The 23,162-nt window shown below is 54.8% G+C and overlaps 1 protein-coding gene across 4 annotated transcripts in view; it reads left to right on the top strand.

Annotated features, from left to right (window-relative positions):
* The window catches only part of TNRC18 (trinucleotide repeat containing 18), a 54,751-nt gene that overhangs the window by 7,652 nt on the left and 23,937 nt on the right, over positions 1-23,162 (top strand). The window contains exons 2-13 of one of the 4 annotated variants that reach the window (XM_088064381.1): positions 9,055-9,180; positions 9,555-11,366; positions 14,427-14,529; positions 14,928-15,133; positions 15,335-15,481; positions 15,992-16,173; positions 16,952-17,375; positions 17,870-18,817; positions 19,466-19,641; positions 20,342-20,478; positions 20,930-21,058; positions 22,855-23,029. In XM_088064381.1, coding sequence (XP_087920507.1) covers positions 9,055-9,180; positions 9,555-11,366; positions 14,427-14,529; positions 14,928-15,133; positions 15,335-15,481; positions 15,992-16,173; positions 16,952-17,375; positions 17,870-18,817; positions 19,466-19,641; positions 20,342-20,478; positions 20,930-21,058; positions 22,855-23,029 — 4,565 coding nt within the window. Of the gene's footprint in view, positions 1-9,054; positions 9,181-9,554; positions 11,367-14,426; positions 14,530-14,927; positions 15,134-15,334; positions 15,482-15,988; positions 16,174-16,951; positions 17,376-17,869; positions 18,818-19,465; positions 19,642-20,341; positions 20,479-20,929; positions 21,059-22,854; positions 23,030-23,162 lie in introns of all 4 variants that reach the window. The other 3 variants (XM_088064382.1, XM_014252637.2, XM_088064383.1) reach the window with 3 other exon arrangements.

The raw sequence follows: 23,162 nt of genomic DNA, 5'->3' as shown, positions 1-23,162 counted from the left end.
TGTCCCTGCTTGGTGTCATCGGGGCCAGCCTGGCAATTTGTCAAGAGCCCAAGGGCTGTGCTTCAATTTGAATACGGATTTGCATAATTCATCAGGAATTAAACCACGCTGCCATAATATTTGCCTGTGTGTTTATCTCCCATTATCAGCAGCGAGGAGGCGCGGGGTCCTGGGCGTTTGCCGGTTGCAGATACACCTTTGCTTCACGGTTCAGTGCCTTTTCTGGTGCAGAATAGGTGGGGTGGACTGATGTTCAGGAGGGTGTGGGAAGGGCAGGAGCCTCTGGAAGGAAAAAAGGTGTGGGGTCAAGAGGAGAGGCTTGGAAGAGGCTGAGCTCTTGAGCCTGGTTTCCTAAGGAAAAGAGTCTTATGAGATTGTGATCCATGTGTGGATCCCTTTCTTCCACCCCCAAATGCCTGCAGCCTGTTGCTGAATTTTTCCCAGGGTAGTTCAGATCCCTGCAGATGCTGTTTAAGTCAGTGCTGGGCTCTGGGAGAGGGATGCATTCGCTCCTGTGGCACACAGATCAGCACATCCAGCTTCACCTTGCACTTACTGTGTCCTGGCAATGTATGTCTGTATGTATCCAAGGAGAATCATGAAGTCGGAGCTGATGAATTCGTTTGGGTCACTGGCAATGTCCTTGCTGCAGCCCTGGGGTGTTTCTCAGAGCCGATCCCCTCTTTCTGCTGGCCACCTGTGTTGTGCTCAGTGACTGCTGAGCACGCAGGCAGTGGTGATGTGCCCAGGTCTGATCGTGGGGCCGTGCCTCAGTTTCACCTTGCAGTGCCACCCCCTTTGCAAAGCACCCCGAGAGGTGCTGAGCTGCAGCAGCCGCTTTGCAGACAAGAGGGTTTAAAATAAGCACCGACGGAGGCTGCGTCTCCCGGGCTTTGAGTCATCCCGGCTCGTGCTGACTGCGCCTGGCAGGAGCCTGGGAGGCAAAACAAACCCACATCCAGCTGCCATCTCCCCGCCAGATGTTACTGGTGGTGTGGCTGGCTGGGTTTCAGTGGTGGACCTTCCAATGGAACAGATGGAGCTGCTGTGGGGAGATGCCACCTTGCCGGTGGCTGTGGTGAAACCCTGGTGGAATTGGTGGCTTGGGGCAGTCCCCAGCCTGGGGACTTGCAGTTGGGCCATTGGGAAGAAAGGGGTGAGATGAGCAGCCCTGGTCTGGCACTGTGCAGGCCTGGGTTTGCAGGATGGGGGTTGCTGAGGTTCCTTCCAACACTCCTGACCTTGGCACCATTCTGGCCGTGAGCTGTCACTGTGCTGGACAGGAGGACAGGCAGGGAGGAACCCAGGGGTTATCCTGCAGTGAACCCCAACTCACCACCCCACACAGAGGTAAGGCAGCCAGGACAGCAGGTGTCCATGGCCAGGGAAGGGAAGCAGAGGAGAGGAGCAGGCTGGTGGCATTTACCTTTCTGTGGGCGCCTGGTGCGTGTCCAAGGCTGGTGCTGCCCATCACACAGCAGTGTTTAATTTCTCAATGGGAGGGCAGGGAGATGATGCTGCACAGTCCCATTTAACCTGCTGGTGACCTGATCTTAAGTCATTGTGGCTGAAAATAGACCGTGTTCCCTCCAGGGCACTGCTAATGGTGCTGGGAAAGCTGGGATCTCTCTTTGAAGGCTGATTTAATTGCTGCTGGCAGGCATGGTGCAGGTGATGTGGGGACCAGCACCGGTGCCATCCCACAATAACCTCCCCCACTGAGCTCCTGTAGCTCTCCTGGCTCTGGCAGCGAAGGGTAACGAGCTCTTTTCTAATGAAGGCACGGGACAGTGCGTGGGTGGTGCTGGGTTAAATACACAGGCAGGGCTCAGGGAGGGGGGAGCTCGCTTGTTTATATCATCTTCTGCACTGAGTTTGGGTGATTTAAAAAAATAATAAATTATTTAAAAGTGAGGTGGGTTAAATTTCTGTGCTTAGGAAGGAGGGGAAGCACCTGTACTGAAAGTGTGCATCCAGTGCCAGGAGCAGAGTCAGCCCTGTGCTGGGACACCAGTGGCTGAAGAATGTTCAACATGATGAAGGGTGAACCAGAGCAAAGGCATTTTCATGCTGTCCTCGAAAATCAGGAGAGGAAGGCGAGACTGCAATCTAGCAGCCAGTTCTGCATTCCTGGGGATTCTGCTGATCAGTTTGAGAGTTTAAATTATTATTTTTTTCAATTTCCATACAGCATTTTAGTAAATGTACTGCTGAAGACTCCACCATGTCACTCCTTGCTGTTTAAGGAGAGCTGTGTGGTTGTGTAGTGAGAGCCTGGAGGTTTTGGTGGACCCCTGTTGGGGCGTCAGGTTTAATTATGGCAGCGGAAAAGGAGAGACATCCAGCGTGGTGGGGGATTTCAGGCTGGGGGCATGTGGGAGAAGCTTCTGCTGTAGCAGTTGGCAGTGACCCAGGAGCACTGACACTGGTTTGAGTGTCAGGATTAGCGTGGGACCAGATCAGTGCTTCCCAGACCTCATGTTTCAGGCTGGGTGGACTGGCTGCACATCATGTCAAGAATCCCACTGGGATGGTTTCCATCTTGGCCCCTCCAGTGTGAGGGAGAGTCACCTTCATTTTGCCGGAGTGATTCGTGTCCCCACCTTGGTGGGTGGCTTCTTGCTGTCCCCGTGGAGATGCTGTTAATAGGGAGCTGGTCAGTGACCTTGTGGGGGATCTTCAGAGTGTCCTGTTGGTGTCCTTTTCCTGAGGCATTGGCACACATTAGATTGCCTTTGTTTTGTTGCATGGTGGAAACTAAGTCTCCAGGACATTGGGGCAGAACCAGGCATGAACACCAGTCCCTTGAGCCACTTCCCATTTTCTCCTCTGCCATCTTCAGGCTGTTGGGGCTGTTCCAGCTCCAGGGTGAGGAGGTGAGCAGCGGGGCTCGGCCTGATGATATTTATTTACATGGAGGCAGGGAACCCCCCCATGCCCTGTGCTCACACCCTGCCCTTCAGTGTCCTGTGTCTGTGGTGGGCTGGTGATCCACCACCAGGGTGACACGGCAGGGAAATCGTGCCATGGCATCGGCACGGGGGGAATGGCTGAGGGAGGGCTGGTCGGAAACCTGGCGCGAGCGTGCAGCGTTCCTGCGCTGACGCAGCTGCGAGTGATAGTAAATATTGAGCAAGAGCCACTTAAAAATAAAGCAGCCTGGACACAGATTCCCATGTGGAATAAAATAAAATTAAAAGAAACAATAGAGAGCTGTGCTGAGCTGGAGGGAGAATTCGCCTTGGCTTTTAAGGTAGTGATTTTTGCAGCTGAAGGAAAGCGGCACGGCGCTGTTCAAGCCAGCAAAGTCTGGGTCTGTGGACCCCCCGCCGGAGGATGCTGTCTCCGAGCTCGCCAGGGCCCTTAGAAGATTAAACGGGGAGTTAAATTGCCCTGGCTGTTCTGGATCCCGGGGATGGGATCGAAGGCTTTCAGGGGATGCATAGAATTGAGGTTTTAAATTAGGGCTTTGAAGCTCCTGCCAGTCCCGTGGCATGGGGTGTAAATATGGCTTTTGGGGCGGTTTTTGGCACAGAGAGTGGTGGGTTGTGACAGCAGCCTGGGGCTGCTGGGGACAGGGATAGGGACCAGCCGCTGCTGGAGTCCAGGCACATCTGATCCGAAGGCTTTGGTTTCAGCCTGGCATGTTCAGGAGCTCGTATCGCTGGTGTCTCGTGCATGGCACAGAGTCAAAGCGGCTCCAGTGCCTCGGGTGTCACTGGAGCTGCCCCGGCAGGCAGGGGAGGAGGTGGCAAAGATTTACACTGTCAGCACTCCGGCTCGCAGCTGTTTGCAGCCATAAACGTGTGCATGAGGAATAGCTACGGCTGTGCCTCACCGAGCTGCGTGGGGCAGAGATGGGGAGGTGTGTGCTGGAAGCCCTGAAAGTCTTCCCTGGGAATCTGCTGCTTCTGCAGGGAGAGGATGAGGGATGCACCGATGATGGCAAGCACAGGCAGCTGGTGTGGTGTCCGTCCTGCTGGTGGTGGGAAGGTACTGACTGTGCTTGGACTTTCCCTGCTTTCCTCCCCTCCCTGCCTGCCAGGGAGGATGTAAGTGTTTATCCAGCTGTTTGTGGCATGGACTGTTGTCCCATTTGGCTGCCTGTGAGGCACTGCGAGCTGGACTGGGGAAGAGGTGATTGTGCTCCTGGCCAAGGGCGGCTGCAGCTCCTGCTCTGTGCTGCGCACAGCAGCCAGCTGAGAACTGGCTGCAGCCAGGCTGCAAATCTCCCTTGAGTGCCCAGAGTTCAAAACATCCCATGGAAATAAACCCAGATTCTTGCTGCTGTGTTTCCCAGCCCTACTGGGCTCAGATTGGAGGGTCCAAGGGGTCAGGCTTTGTAGCTCAGGCTCTTTTGTGGCCATAGCCCTAGCAAAGCACTGCGTGGTGCCAGCCTGAGTCCTGACAATGTGTCTGTCCATCATGGCCCAGGGAGGATGGGGCGAGATGCTGGCAGTTGGAAATATTTCATAAGTGGCAGAAACGCGTAACGGGCAGATGTGGCTGATGGGGGAGGCTTACTTCACTTTTCTCGGGGTGCTGGAGGCCACTGGTCTGCTGGTGCCAGGGCTGTGGCTTCTCAGACAAGGATGGCTCATGCCCTGGGCTCAGCTTCAGGGTGTGTCTTGCAGCCAGCAGTACACGTGGCCACCTGTTATCCCACACCAGCCACCGGGGCTGTCCAGCTGTGCTGGACTTGTTTAAAGGTCTTTTCCAACTGGAAAGCTGTCCAAAGGCTCTCTGGATGCTGCTTCTCTGTGGTGTGCTGGTGCTCTTGGTTAGTTTGGAAACATGGAACCAGACTGGGAGAATGAATTCCCCATTGAATGGTGTCTCTGTGTTGCTCCCACTTGCTGCCCTTGACACCCTTCATGGGGGTCCAAGTGAGCCATCCCCTCTGTAGCAGGTTGGCAGCAAGTGTGGAGGGCAACATGGGGATGCTGAAGGTGCCAGCCGGTCACCTACAGCTGAGGAGGGGGGGAGCAGCTTTCCCAGTGCTGGCACACACCCGTGTCACCTCAGGCATGTAGCCTGGCTCATTGGCCGGAGCTGTGTCCACAGGGGAGATATGTTCAGTTCCAGCATGTTGCCTCCAGCATGCCCTCCTCCTGCCTGGCTCTTTCACGACCCAGGCTTGACTGACTTGTCCAGCTGGGACTGAATTTTAGGCTTGAGGTGTGAGTGGCCAAGTTGGAGAAAGCTCCACAGATTTAAAACTCCAGTGGCAGCCCCCTGTGCTGCAGGCGTGGCTGCCCGCCCTCTTTCTCCAGCTCTGCCTGGCAGTGCTTTCTGTCCGCTCCCTCCTCACAGGGACCTTTGGCAGCCCCAAGCGGGCTGAACACATGGGGTCTGTTTCCTTCCCACTTCCCCCAGCGTGACCTCCGGCCTCCAGACGTTTGGTGTGTGGTTTGTGCGGTCGCTGGTATCTCATCTCCTCATCGGTCACATCCCCTCTCGGTGGTGAGTCACTCGAGGCCATACCTCTTCCCCCAAACCCGTGCCGTTTCCGAGAGCTGAGCAAAGATGAAGAAGATGTTTTCGAGTGGGCTGACGCATCTGGACCCGCCAAGTTCCTCTTATAACAGCCCTTAGTGATTTATGTCTCAATTGTGCAAAACGGGTATGTTTTATAATCTTGGAACTGGAAAGGAGGAGGACAGGTGTGCTCATCCACTGCAGCAACTGGAGCGTCACAGAGGTTGCATTTTGGCTGCTGACTAAAGGGATAAAGTGGTTTGAGGGACAATCTCTGTGCTCTGAACCCTTCTACCCTCAGAGCTGGGCTGCTCTGGATCATGTGTGTCCCTGCTGGCATGAGATAGGTGTTGGTGGTGCCTTTCCCAGGCGGTCAGAGGCTGAGCTAATGGGCACACACATGTGTTTGGCGTGGTGTAACTTGGCAGGGAAGGGGGGCACAGCCAGTCTGGGCTTGGCAGTGTTACCAACTTGCACCTCCCTGCCTGTGCTGTGGTGCCAGACCGCCTCTGGGCAAGCAATCGGCTGGAGGAGCGTGGCTCAGCCTGCTGAGGCCTGTCGGCGTGTCTCTGGGCAAAGCGGATCTTGTGCTGGTTCAGCAAACACTCTGGCCCCAGGCAGATGGAGATGGTTGTGGTTTCCCCTTTTCCCCTCCCTTTCTCCTGGCAGAAGCCCATGGTTGGGGTGAGCTGTGCGTTGCTCACTGCGGTAGAATTTCTCCCCTTGGCACCGCTTTCTGGCACGGAGATCCAAGGAGGCAGCGACTCACCCGCGGCCGCCTCCTGCGAGTGCAGCTCCTCAGCACATGGAGGAGCAGCTTCACCTCCAGGTCCTGCCCGGGGCACTGGGGCAGCAGGTTTTGGGCTACGTGCGAGTCTTTATGCCAGCAGCCCGTCAGCGTGGCTGCTGGAGGGCTGTACGGAGGAAAGGATGTTCTGGCAGTGCCTCGAGGCTGGATTTGCTTTGGGTTCATCCCCAGAAAAGCTGTGGTTCAGATTCCTTCTCCCTATTCCAGCTCTGGTTCCTGGCAGGGAACAAGCCAGGTAAATACAGATGTGCAGCTTCTTCAGGCCCTTTGCAAGGGAAAACAGTGTCGCTGGTAGACCCGAGGCTGGAGTTCAAGTGGTTCTCTGGTTTTGCTGCTGCTCAGCTGCATGATGAACCAAGTCATTGCACCTGCCTGTGCCTCAGTTTCTCCACCTTCAGAGCTTTGGAATGTGCTTTGAGCTCCTGTGCTGGGCTTAGATCTCTCCAAGGAGCAGTGCTGCTGTTGTAAGCTTCTGGAAGTTGCTGGGAACAGCTGCCTGGTGTGAGGTGGCTTTGGGGGTTGGCTGGTGGCATCAGTTCTGCTGCTGTTTCCCAGCTGGTATGGTGACACTGCCCTGCAAGGTTCCCAACCTGTCCATCTGAACCTGTCCCCAGTTTGGACACTTTGCATTCCCCCTCCTGCTCCTGCAGCCCCAAGCTGAGACTGGGTCACTCTAGCAGGATGTGATGATGCTGACCAGGGAAGAAGACCCAGAACATCTGGGGCTGGGACTGTGTCTGTGTTATCCCTGGGCAGGATATGATGCCGAAAGCAGGGAGGTGCCCTTTTAGGACCACGGATGAAACTGGTAGCAAAATGCCTCACATCAAAAAGCTGTGTGCAGGTGTCCCTGTGCCTGATGGCAGTGCTGGAGTGTGTTCCTTCCCTGGAGCCCTGCAGGTGGCTTCATGTCCTTGCACCACGTGCAAGTGGGGATATGCCATGGGCATCTGTGCACAGTGGTGTCTGCAGCATGGGATGCGTCTCGCTGTGATCCCCGTGCTGGTGTTTCTGCCTGCTGGAGCAGCTGGGATTGATGTCTGGCTGGGAGAAGGGGCTCACGAGGGGACGTGTGTGGCCGGAGCCTCCAGGCTGGTGTGGCATGGGGTGCTCCAGGGGCTTTGCCATTCTGCAGCCATGTGCTCTTCCAGATGGGACTCCCCTTGGAAATGTGTCACTCCTGCTCCAGATGCTGGCTCCTTGCCAGCCCAATCCTGCAGGAGCGTTGACAGTGACACTGACACGGCCGAGGCATATACAGCGTGGAGCAGCGCTGCTCATAGAGTTTTCTCCAGCTCTGGAGTAAGAAAAGGTGTTTGGAAATGCTTCAGCATGAAGGTTTTGGGGTTACCAAGGAGAGGCGTGAACGTGTGTGCGCGTTTCGCGCCTTTGCAGCGCTGTGCTCAGGGTTAAACAGCAGGTTTTACCTGCTGGGAACGGGCTCTGTGTTGAACTGCACGGGCACAGCAGCTCCCCTGGTCCCGCTGCTGCAGGGTTGGCGTGTGCGGGTGATGCCGCTGGGATCTGTCGGGCGATGGATGCGGGCCAGGAGCTGTGCGGAGCGCCGCGTCGGTGAGGCACATATGCCGGGATGCAAACATGTACGCGAAAGAGATCCTGGCTGTCTAAATAATGTGAAATATTGACTAGCTCTCGCAGATGGTGCTCCACGTGCAGCTTCGGCGACTGAACTTCTCCGTCTCCCCTTGGGTTTTGGTGTGATGTTGTTTTGAGCCAGTTGGATGCAGGACTCTTGACAAACTTGTTGCCTGGTTGCTTTCAGTGGGATCTTTGAATTTGGGGGAAGTTGGTTGTTAATGTGGGCTGAGGGGAAGGGAGGAGGGTTGCAGAGGGCTTGACTGGTTCCTTGCGATTCTCCTGATGGCTTTAAGTCAGTTTTTAAATTATGGCATGGACTGGGATGCTGGTTCTGGTGAAGGGTTGGGTTTGTAGTGTTGCACGGGTGTCGTTTGGTGGCAGTGTTGGAGAGGAATTGCTGCCTGTAGCAAACAGAGTGTGTGTTATTACCACTATTATGGTGATTGTATTCACTGAGGAAATGCTGATGAGGATGATTTGCATGAGGGCATTGCTGGGGACCCAGTGTCCAGGACATCCAGACCACTGGCAGCAGGGTCATGAGGATGTGCTGCTTTCATATCAGCTCGTGGATGGTTGTCACACTTTCTCCTCTGTTTTGCCTTCCTCTGGGATAAGATGCTGGGTTTGGTTATGTGAAAATGCACTTTTTGTGAGCTGCTCTGGAGGATACTCTTATGTTTTCCCAAAGCCTGTAGCCAGTGCTGAGCACCTGCAGCAGGAATGAGCTGTGTTGGCAAAGCTGTGCTGGCAGGAAGGTCTTATCATGGCTCTGGAAGCATGTCGAGGAGTGTCCTCACCCACAGGTTGCTGTACTTGTGATAAAACATCTTATCAGCCAGGTGGTTTGGTCAGTGAGCCCTGAGGTGTCAGGCTGTGCTCAGGAAGCAGCGTGCTCCATTTGCTGCAGAGCTGGAGCTCCACAGAGGTGCCTGGGTTGAGCTGGGGGACCTGCAGTGGGGGGTCAGTTCCTGCAGTGGGGTCCCCGAGCACACTGCCCTGGGCTGTGTGTGCTGTGTGTCACCGCGTGCGTCCCCGCCACCGCCGCCGCTCCTGGCGTGTGAGGGACCGACAGCCACAACAGTCTGTGCTCCTGCGGGGCTCGTTCCAAGGCAGCGTGCTGCTCGGGATAAAACATGTTTCCCTCTTCTGTTTCCCGTTTTCTGCAGGCTTTTCCCATCTGCCTAGCAGTCTCTACCCATCGTACATTCCCCTGAGCCACCTCGAACCTCCCAGTGCCGGCAGTCCGCTCCTGGCCCAGCTGGGACAGCACAGCCTCTTTGAGTCGCAGAAAGGTGAGTCTGGGACCCTTCTGGGCTTGTTTGGGTGCTGGAGCAGCTGGATGCTGGAGCGTTGGGGGTGAAGGGCAGGAACTGCCTTGGGTGGTCAGCCAGGGATGTATCCTGGGCTGAGCAGTACCAAGGTTTTGTATGTGGCTATCCTGTAGGAAAGCTGACCAGGTCCGTCCTTGAAGCCCCAGTATGCACCAGAGACATGGCTGTCTTGCTTCTCACATGGAGGAACCTGCTTGGTCTCCTTTGCTCTGGGCATTTTTGTTTAAGACATCCTTGAAATCCGTTCTTTCCTGGTTTGCTACCTCTTGCGTGTCTCTGTGTAGGACTGAAGGGGTTGGAAGCCTGTGATAATTTTGGTTGCTTTTACTCTGCAGATGGATTCTACCTGTCCAGCCATGCAGGCCAGTCTGCTTTGCACCCACAGCCTCCCCTCTCAAGGACCGTGGGCAGCCACACGTCGAGCACTTTGCTCCGGGAAAAGGACCTTGGGCAGCTGCACAAGAGCTCGAAAGAAGGCCTGAAAGACCCCGGTGGGAAGGAGCGGGCATGCCGGAGCGATTTGTCCCTGCCCTTTGCCAAGAAGGAGAGCAAGCCGAAGGAGGAGCCCCGACCCCGCAGTGTGGTCGACCTCACACAGGACACCAAGCCCGACAGCGACCGGAAAGTGAGCGTGGTGGAGAAGGCGGTGAAGGTCGGCGAGCGTCTCTCACCGTTCCTGGCTGAGCACATGCCAAATCGGGGTGCAGGCAGTGGGGAACCCAAGTCCAAGAACCCGCTGCAGAGCTCTTCCCTCAGCAACTGCAACGGTGGCGGGGACCCCATGCTGAAGGTCCTGGGTGCCGAGCAGGACCGCTGTGCCAAGGATCCCGCTCGGCACGATGAGAACATGAGGCCTTCTGCGCACGCCCACGCGGAGCGGCTGAAGCGGGGGGAGCCCCTCCTGCCCTCTGTGGGCGCTTTGCACATCTCCTGTAGCTGTCCATCCCCACACCCCTCGCAGACGGGGAAGATGACGCCGGCCACAACATTCCCTCCGCAGCCCGTCCATTCCAGCATGTACACCATCTTCCCACCGGCCAAGGAGCTGGGGAGGGAGCACAAAGTAATCGCCCCCACCTTTGTGCCTTCGGTCGAAGCCTACGACGAGAGGAGCGGGCCCATCCAAATCGCCTCCCAGGCCCGTGACAACAAGGGGAAGGACAAGGACCTTGGCAAGGTGGGGGTGCTGCAGTCACCCACGGAGCGGTGCCTTGCAGATGCCTCCCGCACACTCTTGTCCCAGGACTTTTCTTGTCACAGTGATGCCAAAAGGATGGAGGTTCTGAGAGAGAAGGGTTCGGTGATCAGGACGAACTCCATGGCACTGAAGAGACAGGTCACTTCAGAGCCCTTCCTCAACCGGCCGGGGCTGGGCTCTCCGGAGAGCAGGGAGTTCCTGGCCTCCAAGGATTTGCTGAAGCCGAGTCCGGAGGCAGAGCATCGCCCCTGCGAGCGGGACCGCTTCCAGCGATCCAGCTCCAAAGAAGCAGCAAAGGTCTACGGCACTTTGGACTCTTCCCGGCAGCACCTGGACCATGGTCAGCTGAAACCGCCCGAGCAGAAGTGGAAGCCCTTTGAGATGGGCAACTTTGCCACCACGCAGATGGCGGTGCTGGCCGCGCAGCACAACCACGTCAGCCGGGTGGAGGAGGAAGCCAAGAAGGTGTACCTTGACCCCAGCGGTTTGCCGCGGTCCTCGGTGGTGGGCTCGCGGGGCGCCGCAGACGTCCTGCACCCTGCCTCACACGGCGAAGGCTCGGCCATGCAGAGCCTCATCAAATACAGCGGCAGCTTTGCCAAGGAGACGGCATCCCGGCAGAGCTGCGGCAAGAAGAGCCCCTTTGGGGGTTTGGGCAATGTGAAGTTGGACTCTGCACAGCTGGGAGCCTCCAAGGTGCAGCAGCTGCTGCTGCAGCAGCCTGCGAAGCAGCTAAAGAGGGACCCTGAGAGACCCGAGAGTGCCAAATCCTTCGGCCGTGAGAGCATCGGCTCCCAGGGCGAGGTGGAGGTGAGGCACTTGCCTGTTGGCATTGCTGTGGCTGTGGCCCGGCAGAAGGACAACAGCAGCAGCAGCAGCAGCAACAGCAGCAAACTGGGGCCCAGCTTGGCAGACCGGGATCGCTCGCTGTCTCTCAGCAGCATCAAAGGTAGGTTCCCTAGGGCTTGTCTCAGGGCGTCCCTGGAGGATCTGTTCCCTGGGAAGTGCAGCCACCCAGTGCAGGCTGTGTGCCATGAACTGCATTTGGCATCTTCAGCTGGGTTTGCCTCCCTTGCCAGCCAAGGACATGTTGTAGAGCACAGTAGGAAGCAAGACCCCCTGTGCAAGATGTAGTCAGTCCCCTGTCCCTGCTTCCATCCCCTCTGGCCACCTCTGAGGACAATCCTACTCCATGAGTTTGATCCATTAGCAAAGGGAGTGATGGAGAAACCCCTCAAACCACTTTTGTGCTGGTGTTGTAATCTCATGATTTCGATTTAAGCCGTGGTGCTGGCAGGAGGGGGATGGCACCAGAGAGATTTTGCTTCTCTGCTTGGCTTGCATAGCAAGATAACACCCGGGGGCTGCCCGGCACGGGGCTCTGGTGTGCCAACGAGCGATGCCAAAATGAACGGCTGGCGAGCAATGGTCGGCTTTCCAGTTTTAGCCCTTGCCTTCCCCATTTTTCTGCCTTTCTCCCCCCTCTCCCAAACTTCAGTGGAAAGAAGCAGTTTCCCTCAGGCAGCAGCCCCTCTCCCCATTCCCATTGCCTCCCAGTGCCCTCCCCACAGCCGGGCGGGAGCCGGCCGAGGACCTCGTGGGCAGCACAGGGAGCTGTTTGTTCAGCCGTTCAATCGTCCCAGACGCTCCCAGCTTGCGTTAAATGTAATTTACTGAGCCGAACTAAAAGGCTGCAAACAAGGGTTGAATTCTGGCAGGCCTCTGGGCTCGTTGCTAAGTGATGCAGTTGGCTTTCAGACAGAAAACAAGACTGCTTTTCTCCTCCTCTCGCCCCCCAAATGCTGCCCCCCCTTTGTGTGCCAGGAGATATTCGTCTAATAACATTAGCTTGCTTGCGCTGAGTGGACGGTGCTTGAATGTTTAGACCTTTTAAGAAGGAGAAAGCAGGCTTTAGTTGGCTAATCTGTAGTATTTGGCAAGTAAAATGCAAGTATTTAGTACTGGGCATTGGTTGTCAAGGGAACGGACCTAAGCCTTTCCTCCATGCATAACTGATTGAATTTTTCTATGCAGTCCGTGCGTCATGTTCATATATATAGACAGAATGATCATTCACTGTCTGGACAATCATCGTTCTGTCCAGAAAAGGGACTTGTCCTGTTGGTGGGATGGAAGCTGGGCGGGAATTAGAGGTCCTACAGTATTTGTGTTTGGATGGTGGGGGTGGAAAAAAGATGATAAACTCGTCTAGAAATAATGGAGCGCAAGGAGTGTAGATGGGAGAGGGAGGAGCGATGATAAAATAACAAAATAACACCTTTCTAATGAAGGGCTGGGGGTGGGGGTTTACTCACCTTATGCCAAGAAAGGAAGGGAGGCTGTGGACTCTCCAAGGAATTTCTCCATATTGCTGACACGAAAGAGACAGCTGGGCATTGACTGGGGGAAAGAAAGAGGAAAAGGGGCTCCAAAGGGGAAAAAACCTGGGCTGAGGTGTGGAAAGGGAATGCTGGTGGAGAGGCAGTGGAAGGTGTTTGGGCTCCAGAGGGATTTGTGAGCCCCTGTGCTGTGGAGGTTGGGGAGTAAAAGTGAGCAGTGGAGGCTGTGTGAGGCATCATTCAGTGAGTCAAGGAGGGGCTGGTTGGGGTTGGTTGGGCTGCACGTGGTGTCCTGGCAGAGATGTGGTGACCCTGGAAAGTCCTTCAGGAGGGAGAGCTGTGTGCCAGGTTTTAAAGCATCTTTGTTTTCTGCCTGGAGCCCATGGAAGGAGCCTTGGGGAGAGGAGCTGGGAGAGATGTTGTCTTGTTCCTGGATTCCTTCTGACAGTAAAAGCTGAGGGAATTGGAGACTTGACAGCAAAAAACCCATGGGCTGTCCAGGTTTGTGGAAATACACACTAGAGCTCTCCTTGAAAAGACTGCCTGTCAGCAGAATAGACGTGATGTTCCGAGATATTTTCCCATGTGCCAAACCATATCCAGACAGGAGAGTGAGGACCCTGGGAAGGGCTGCTGGGGTGCAGTCCTGTGAGGCTGAGTGCTCTCTGCAAGCAGGGCTGGGATTTAGGAGTAGATTGTATCACCAAAGCATAGTGCAGAGAGGGGCAACAGGGAATTGTATGAAAAATGAGTATGCAAGAAAGAAGCTAGGGAAGAAACTAGGGAAAAGCAAGCTTAAAATCAGGCAGTTGGAGGGAAGACCTTGGATAAAGGGAAGGATGGACCCAATACCTGGTCCTGGCAGAGCCAAGTGAAGCTCTGCTGCTCTCTCCTGTGAGGGTGCCTCCTAACCTCTCGCAGATGCAGCTGCTACCATGCCAGGCTGTATTTGCAAGAGCTGTGCTGATTGTGGACAAGTGGTTCCTCCAGGCAAACATTCAGCCCCCCTTTTTGGATTCCTGCCCTCATCTGCCATATGTGTCCCTGCCTCATCAGACCCTCTCTTGTTGCATGTCTCGAGGGGGATGCAGATTCCTGCTAGTGGTTGAATTGCAGAGTGGAGCACGCTGGTTTTGTGAGGGTCTGTATTGTTGGTTCTGCCTGTTGCAGAAGGACAGGGATTCAGAGCATACTCAGTGCTCCCAGACTGATTTACAAGATCAGAAGGTGCTTCAGAAAAGTGCAGAGTTAAAATCCTTCCCCTCTCTGAGATGTGCTAAGCAGGACTATGTGGTTTGATGCAGGATTTAGCTGCATCTTGGCTCTTGCTGGGATGGGAAAACTGCCCTTCAGCACAGTGGTCCCTTTGGTCCTGTTGCTCCCAGGCTGGTGGCTGTGCTGGCCTGGGAGACTGACCTGGCATGGCAAGTAGTTCCTAGATGTCTTGGAGGCATGAACCTCAGAATATATGCACTTGGGTGCTACCAAGAGAATATCTTGATCACACCGAGAGCCTTGCCTGGTCTTTCAGGATTTGAACCTGGAACATCCTTGGGAACGCTGGTGTTTGGGTACACTGGCTCTCAGGTACTCTGCTCCATGCCCAGAGGAGAGGGGACAACTTTATTCAGACCATTTTTCCTGTCTGATGGTGCTGGGTTGTCTCTTAGGACATGGACGCTCCGAAGATGACTGTGGGGATGAGAGGAGCCGCCACCGGGACAGCCACCTCCTGGCAGGGCGCTTGGAGCGGGATCAGGAGAAGCTGCTCAGGTGAGGCTTGGAGGGAGGTGAGATCTTTTGCCATAGTCACAAGCTTAGCTCAGGGACAGCCAGTCCAGAGAGGAGACGGGATTGCATCTATCCTGGTGTAGGTGCTGGCACCAAACTTGCTGGTTTGGAGAGGGATGCTGAGCTGGGTACACGGGGCTATAGGCATATCCCAAGTCCTCAGCAGAGCAATCCTAATAGACAGCTGCAAATCCATGTCTGCTCCAAAGGGCTGGAGAGATGGAATGTTTTATTCTAGGCTTGACACTTTCATCACAGCTCTCCTTGAGCCACTGACCTTGCTTTGAAAACAGTGGTTCTGCAGGCTGGTCCATACTCCTGGGCTCCTCCATCACTTAAACCTGCCCTCACTCTCTCTCTCTTGCCTCCTCCATCCCCAGAGAAAGCAAGGAGCTGGCAGATTTTGCCCGAATACACCCCTCCAGCTGTGCCACGAATGGTTTAAACTCCAACCTCATGGTGACAGGAGGCCCAGCCCTGGCGGGCTCCGGGCGCTGGTCTGCAGACCCAGCTTCGCACTTGGCAGCCCACCCCTGGCTCCCCAGGACAGGGAGCCCCTCCATGTGGCTGGCTGGCCACCCCTACGGTGAGTACCCTGGGAGGGAGCAGTGTCCAGAGGGTGTTAACACCAATGAAATCCAGGGGAAAGTGTTGCTACAGCCCAGCCAGGCTGTTTGATGAGCTCAGGGAAAAGGGAAAGAGGCATTTTGGATCATTAGATGACTTCTTGTGTGGGTGGGAGCTGTCTGCATCCCCTGAGTTGTGACTTTGGTGTTTTTTCTTCCAGGACTTGGTCACCCTTCCTTGCACCAGGGCATGACTCCAGGCTTCCCCCCTGCCATGGGGGGAGCTCTCCCTTCTGCCTATCAGTTTGCCAGAGACCCACAGTCAGGGCAGCTTGTTGTGATCCCCAGCGAGCACTTGCCACACTTTGGTAAGGATGTGAGCTTGTCCCAGAGGACATTCTTTGACAGCTGTGGGAAAAACAGACTTTGGAGAGGGCCAGAGAGGATCATACCTACCGGTGGGGACCAGCAGCCACAGCTGTGGGGTGGGTGTGAGCGGGCCTCTCGTTAAGGTGTGTTCTGGAGATGGAAACATGTAATCCTTAGCAGTGGCTCTTCATCCCCTGCAGGACCCTGTAGAGTTTGAGTCCTTGGTTAGGAGAATCTATTCCTAGGCTCAGGCATGGACAGTCAAACCAAGGGCTGGAGAGCAAACCAAGTCCGGTGGCCCTAGGGCACAGGGGTGGTGGGATTGGGGCTGCAGAGGGGAACACAGCACATTTTTCCTTCTGGTTTCTGGTTGTATTTCTGCACAGCCCGGTGTTTGGCATCCCCTACACTCTGGGACTTTAGAGACCATTTCCCTGAGCGATCCTGAATCCTTTATCCATCCTTACCCTGCTGCCTCCCTGACTGCATCTCTGCTCATTCCACAGCAGAGCTGATGGACCGGGCACCCCCCCTGTGGCCCGCTATGTACCCCCCAACCAGGAGCTCCCTCCAGCACGCTCACCAGCTGCAGCTCCTCTCCCATCAGCAGCTGCTGCGGCAGCACGAGCTGTACATCCTGCAGCAGCAAGCAGCCCACGCCATGGAGCTGCAGAGGAGTGCCCAGCTCGTGGTATGTTCTCAAGAACTTCTTGCTTGGCCATGAAACTAGCCTGAAGTTGGAGTGTCTGGGGAGAAAATGAAAACACAGGCAGCTGTGCCTGTGTGGCAAGTGTGTCTCAAGGGTATGGATGCATTGAGTGATCCTGCCCTGGTCTCTGGGATATGAAGCATTTGGTGTATCCTGCAGTTAGGGTGGGTTTGGAGGGGTTTGGTGTAGAGCCACTGAGCAGTGCTGTCAGAAGAGCTCCCCAGCAGCAGCAGTGAGACCTAAATTTCCTTCCCATGGGATGTCTCTGTATAGTTGAGTGCTTTCATCCCTGGTCACCCCCAAACAAACCTTCTGAGCAGCTCAGAGAAGCAGCTGCAGGACTTGCAGCAGTCACACCGGCACCTGGAGAGAGCTCCCATTCATGAAAAAGTTTTGGAAGCCAAGAGCTTCCATTTGGGTGTTTTACACCTGTTCATTTTTATAGCGGTCCTCTGGTTTTCAGCCTTCATTTTACATGTGGGTTTGCTAGGCTGGAGGCTTGGAAATAGAAATGGTTTCCTTTGGCTGCAAATGAAAGCTGAGACATCCTCCTCATGACTCTTGGAGCTGGGAATTTGTAACAAAACTATTGCAGATCAGTGTCACCCTCCATCAGATTGGTCTTCAAAAGGTCTTGCACTGGGGGACATGTGCTTTATTCTACTGCATATTTTATAAGACTTTGTTTTGGTCTTGCTTGGTGGTAGGTCAGTGCCACTTTCCAGATGTTGTGCTGAGTTTTGCTCTGTTCTTGCCACAGGAGAGGTTGAAGGCAAATGAGCAGCGTGTGGATATGGAAGAGAAGGTGACAAAACGGAGCCTGGACAGTGCCAAATCAGGCCTTTCCTCCTCTGCCCCGGGACTGGTGCACCGAAAACCACCTGTGCTATCTCCCAGCGCCTCCACGTCCTACAGCAAGGCTGTGAGTCCACCTCCCCTCTCTCCCAGGGCCTCACCCGTGTCTGTGCTCAAAGCTGAGGTGATCCAAAAGATGGAGGAGCCACCTTCGCAGCCAGCCTACTCCTACCCCGCCACCCCCAGCTCCCATCCTTCCAGCCCACCCCCTGCCTCTCCACCCCCTGCCCCTGCCATCCCTCCAAAGGAAGAGGTGCCCGAGACCGTGGAGAAGAAAGACCTGGAGCTGGAAAAAGAGGCTGCTGGTCCATATCAGGCCTTGTTCCCAGGTAAGAGAGCCCTGCTTTGGCAGAGTCCCGTTGTGTTTGTGCCTGCCTCCCTTTTTCTCCTCGGCTCTTTCCTGCTTCTGTCCCTTCCCCTAGGGAAAGCCACATAGCTCCTCTAAAAGGCAGGGGAGAGGGAAGGAGCAGGGCTGTTGTGATGGACTGGGATTGGTGCCTGAGTGCCTGGGGCTGTAGGCTCTCTTCTTCCCTTGGGCCGAGCCTGGGTTGGTTCTTCCAGGGCTGGAGTCCCAGTGGGAGAGGATGTAGGAGGCAGATCTCTCTCCAATTGCATGAAAGTGCTGGAAAGGTGGAGAAGGGACCTCTTAGGTGCTGCCTGTGGCAGCTTGTCAGGAGAGAGGTGCCCAAAGCAGCTATTGCTTGAGAATGGGAAGAGACCAGAGATGATGGAAGCAAAGGGAACTGACTCTATGCCTTAGTGAGAGAGAAGGTGCTTTGGAGACCCAGCCATTACACAGTCTGTCCCTTCTGATATCTTGCAGAGATCCCCCCTGGATACCCATTCCAGTCCCTGCCTCCCTCCTTTGGAAGACACTATCCCTACCTCCTCCAGCCCCCCGCAGCATCTGATGCGGATGGCCTGGCTCCTGACGTCCCGCTGCCTGCTGAAGGCTCTGAGCACATGGATCTTTCCTCAGAGGTCAAGCCCATCCACTTGTCTCCGTCCAAAATCCTTGAGCCCATCCAAGCAGCAGCAGAAGAGGAATCCTTGGAAGAGAGGGTGAAATCAGAGGTGCAGATGGAGGAAAGCCAGGAAAGCATCTGTGAGCAGGACATGGGGACTCTGAACATCACCACCTCTGCAGCCGTCCCAGTGCAGAATGTGGACAATTGCAATCTCCTGTTGCACCAAGGTGAAGCCCTGGGTGCTATGGAGCAGGAGCAGGAAGACCTCCAGAGCTGCCCACCTCCTTACCAGGTTGTGGCCTGTCCTGCAGAAGCAGAGGCTGAGGCAGAGAGCGGGAGTGGAGCAGAGACCTGCTCCATGCACATAGACTATGACGGTTTGCTCGTGCATGCGGAGAGCAAGCCACCGGAGATGGAATTGACGCCCCAGCGGGAGGAGGCCTCTGTAGCCATGGATCTGCAGAGCGCTGACGTGCCCCGGGTGAGGGAGTTTCCCAGCCTGCCTCCTGAGGAGGGGGAGCAGGGGCCAGAGATCCCTTCCTATACAGAAGAGGCAATCACTTGCCAAATCCCAGATCTGGACATCAAGCCGGGTGACCCACTGGCTGGGATGAATGCTTTGGTGGCTGCTACAGAAATGCCTCAGGCTTGTTCCTTGTTGACTACCACCACTGTCACTCCACCCCAGATGAAGGTGGAGGTGTTAACTGACCAGACCCTGGAGCACTCCTTCCTGCAAGGGATCACTTTGCTGAGTGAAATTGCAGAGATGGAGCTGGAGAAACGGAAGCAAGAAATGCAAAGTAAGTTTTGAGTGGGGAGTCTGGTCAACTTTGGACCACGCTGCGTTTCCCAGCTTATCGTCCCTGCGCTCTCCATGTGGGCAGAGGCGCAGAGTCATGGGTGGGATCCCTTGCAGTCTCAGCCAGGCAGCAAGGAGAGCATTGCTCTGAGTTGCACGAGTAGCTGGTACTTCAGATGGGGTTGGAGCAGGGTTTTTTGTTGCAGCAGGCTGAGCTACGTGTGGCTTTTGTACTGCTCTCCCTTCCAAAGGCCCTCGCCATGTCTAGACAGTTTGTGGTATGCGTAGCGGAAATGGAGCCCCAGTTGCTGAGAGCTGCCAGGGCAACACCCTTCTGGCAGGCACTGAGTCCACAGTCTGTTGGGGTTTGGCACCAGAGGCCCCAGTAGCTTCAGATGACGCTTTCCAAGAGCTTGGCAGGTCCCGAAAAGAATCTCACCTTCCAGTAACTTCCTGAGGTGAGAAGTGATGGGAACTGCCAGTTACACCATGGCTGAGTACAACAGGGGATCTCAAGTGGGGGCTGAGGGTGGCTGGGGGCTCCTTGAGCAGCCATAGTTGAGAAAGGGCCATCAGCCCCTCCTTGTGCTTGGTGGAGAAGTGGTCTTGGAATGTGATCTTCTATAGCTTTTTTTTCTGTCCTTCCCAGCAGGTCCAGAGAGTTTCCCTGTCCGGCCAACACTGGAGAGTTTGCTGGCTGCCAGCACCCACATGCTCATGGAAGTACTTTCCACCCCCTTTATGGAAAGTCTGAAAACCATCCGGCTGCCTCGAGAGCTGAATCCCAACAAAAAGTACAGCTGGATGCAGAAGAAAGATGAACCAGTAAGTAGCTCTTAGTGTGGCTGAGCCTGGAAGGCCCCAGTGCATCCACTCACACATCTCACTGTCCCAGCCCCAGTTTGGGGGCTCATGCTGGCTCATGCTGCCCCTCTGCATTCAGCAGAACAAGCTGGTTGTTCCCCCATGTCACATTCCTGGCTGCACAGGAGTCAGTGGGCTGGAATTTAGGTTTTTCCTTTGTTTGTGAATCAGGGTTCAGCAGGACCCTCAGCAGCCCTGGAAGTGGTGTTCTAATGTGGAACCAGAGTGTGTTACTGTTTTTGCCAGAGGATAAATAAAAATAGTGGCAGGAGAGTTTTTCCTTGTTTATTTTTAATTTGCTGACTCTTCCCTGTGGAAGCGACTGATAAATTATTTTGTACCGAGCAAGTAAGTATTCCAAGATAGGGTATATTGTGATCTGTCTTTTTAAACAAGGTAAAAAGAGCATTTTATCCTGCAGGTTCTCCTCCAGGGCTGCAGTCCCTCAGAGCTGATGCCATCCAGTGCATAAGCCACAGAACATCTTTGCTTTGCTGGTTTTCTTGGGTACCACCCTGGGGCTGTGCTGGTGGGCAAGGGGTGTCTGCTCCCCTCTCAGCACAAAGGGCTTTCTGCCAGGCTGCACACCTTGGCCATTGCCAGGGCACCCAGTGTGCACCCTCTGGACATGTCCTGACCCTCTCTTGCCTCCCCACCCCAGATGTACTCCATCAAATCAGCCATCGAGAACATGGATGCGATGGAGCTGGACTACAGGATGAGGCTGGCGGAGCTGCAGCGGCGCTACAAGGAGAAGCAGCGGGAGCTGGTGAAGCTGCAGCGCCGCAGGGACTCCGAGTAAGTCAAAGGCTGCTCACCCAAGTCTTGGTTTTTTTTCCAGCTGGGCACTTTCACTGCCTCTCGGCCTGGGAGAGAAAACTGCCCTCCATCCCTCCCTGCCTCCTCTCCTCCCGGTACATCCCGCCAGAGCTTTGCACAGCACACTCCTAGGCTATGTGACACAACAACCTGGTAACTGGTGACTGCAGCTGGGAGACTGTGTTAGAGACAACCTTGGCTTCAGCAGCTCAGTTTAGCAGTTTGGTGGCAGGCGAAGGTTCTGGGTTGGCTCCCGTTCTTGCTTGCTTTCTTTTAATTATTTTCCCTTTTTCTTCTTTTTGGATTTATTTTCTTTATTTTTTTCCCTGTTTGTTTTGCTTTTAGGTTGCAAAATTTGCTTTTTTTTTGTTTTGTTTTTTTGTTTTTTTTGTTGCCTTGGTTAACAGTGAAGCGTGTGGTTTTTTTAAAGGGAAAAGCATGACGAGAAAAGTAGAAGCTTGGCGAGAAGAGGCCCTGGAAGGCCCAGGAAGAGGAAACTTGGATCAAGCGCTCTGTCACCCATTAAGGAGAGAGGGAAGAGTGACAGCAAGAGTGGAAAGTAAGGCTGGAATTTGGGGAAGACGGGAACATGGCAGGGTCACTGTGCCAGGGTCTGACCTGGGGAGAGCATCTCGGATGCAGCGGGGGCTCGTTGTGTTGGCAGGCCGGCCGCTGGCTGCGGCGGTGGAAGCGCGTGCTGTTAACGTGAGTGTGTCCTTTCGGTGGGAATGCAGTGCCAGCGCCCTCCCTCCCCGCAGCTAGAGTGTGTGTCTGGTGTTGGGTGCAGGTAGGACAGGTGGAGTTGAGCAGCTGTGAGGTGATATGGCTGGCAGGGAGCTGTAGGTGAGGTTTTGGAGTTGGGGAGCGTGTCCTCGTGTGCTCTTAGGAGAGCAGATGTTGCAATCAGGTGCTGTAGAGTCAATTGCAGTGGTGTTGATGTCAAAACCAGGAAGGACAGGGTTATTCCAGGTTATCTACTTTGTAGGACCTTTCTGCTGTGTTTCTTCTGTCTCTATTCCCTGAATCAGTGGGAGCTGGTTTTGCCTGACATCCCTCTTTCAAGCATCTGGATTATTCTGTACTCTGCTTTTTACTCTTTTACAAGTCCAGCTGCTCTTGTTTGGATCTCACCATTGTTGGCCATCTACCCTACCATAGATGGCCTCTCCAATGGGAAGGCATTTCCAAACTGCCTCCCTGCGTGCTCCACGTTTTCACAAATATTCTTTTCAAGACTGCAGATCAGATTCAGGTGCCCAGCTCCCACTGACCAACGCTTCTGAAAGTCTGTTCTCTCGGTGGCTCCGTGTTTTGCTCTTCGTGTTTGGGTGGCTGGACAGGCTGGAGGCATCTGGAGGCACTGGAGTTGTGCATGTGTGGGTGCTGCGTGTGCATGTCCCTGGATCAGGCTGCTCTGGGGCATGGAGGTGCACCCTCAGCCAGTGTCCAGGGCCTTTGGTGTTGGTTTAGCTGTCTGTGCAGGTCAGCAGAGCGGATAGAGGGGGGGGAAATGCCTGGAAGCTGAGGAGGCTGCCCCGTGTCAGTGGCTTTGTGGTGGTGGTCTGACCAGCAGGCTTAGTGTGAAGGAGGCAGCAAATGAGAGCTTGAAATGGAAGCTTGGTAGGAATCTTGAGGTATTGACTGATCATCCATAGTTACTGGAGATGGCTGGGGAGCCGGGAAAGATGTGCTTATAGTCTCACCTACTTTATTTTTATTTTATTTTCTTATTTATTTACCCTCTCCTTTCCCCCCAAATCCCAAAGCAAGTCCAATGACGTAGATCACAAGTGCCTTTCACTAGGGGCCGGACTTGGAGACTGGAGTGAGCCAGTCCTTGCAGTGCCTTTGTCCCTCCCTGTCACCCCATGTGGCACTTCCTTGCCACCTCCAGCTCATACCAAAGCAACCAAAGCAAGTGTCTGGGCAGTGAGGCACCTCCCTGGGCCTCAGAAGTCTCTCTCTGCACCTCCAGAGTCCATGGAAGTAGAAGTGGGAAAAGACCTTAAGGGCCACCTCAGCTGTCAGTCCTCCCTGTTGCTGCTCTATACCAAATCAGGCACTTTTTGGTGGCTGTTACCAAGACACCAAGCACTGCCTTTTAGAGACCACTTTGCTGGTCTCTGATTTGAGGCACCCTCATCTCTCCTGGTGGCCAAGAGTGTGCACAAAGGGCTCCTTGGCTCTCCAGTTTGGTGGGAAACCTTGTTCAAACTGCTGTCACTTCACAGTAGACTTGGCTCCCACTGAGGATCCCCACTGTCTTAGGAGGCATTTAACCTCACTTTTGAGCTTGGTGGGAACCACAAGGAGGAAAGCTCCCCCACCTTGACCCGTCCTGTGCTTGGCTTGCAGACTGAGCAAGTCCTTGTTACTCTCTGAAGACTCTGAGACTGGTGAGGGCATGAAGAAGAGGCACAAAGGGGCCCTCCCGGAGGAGGACGAGGATGTGGAGAGCAGCAGTGGCAAGATGAAAGGGAAGAACCCAAGCTGGGAAGAGCACGATGCGGCTCCCAGCTTCTCAAATGAGGTCAGTGCCCTCATGGGAAACATGGAGCCACAGGCCAAAAGCCCATCTCTTTCCTGCTTTGCTGGTGTTGGCTTGGACTCCTGATCTTTCAGTGTCTGCTTTTCAGTCCACATGGGTTTAGATGCTCCTCAAG

Source organism: Pseudopodoces humilis, chromosome 18 (genome assembly GCF_049639895.1).
Source record: "Pseudopodoces humilis isolate 2021_Gansu_Grassland_sample_001 chromosome 18, ASM4963989v1, whole genome shotgun sequence".
Taxonomy (NCBI): Eukaryota; Metazoa; Chordata; class Aves; order Passeriformes; family Paridae; genus Pseudopodoces; species Pseudopodoces humilis.
This window is presented reverse-complemented; position numbering and strand designations above follow the sequence as displayed.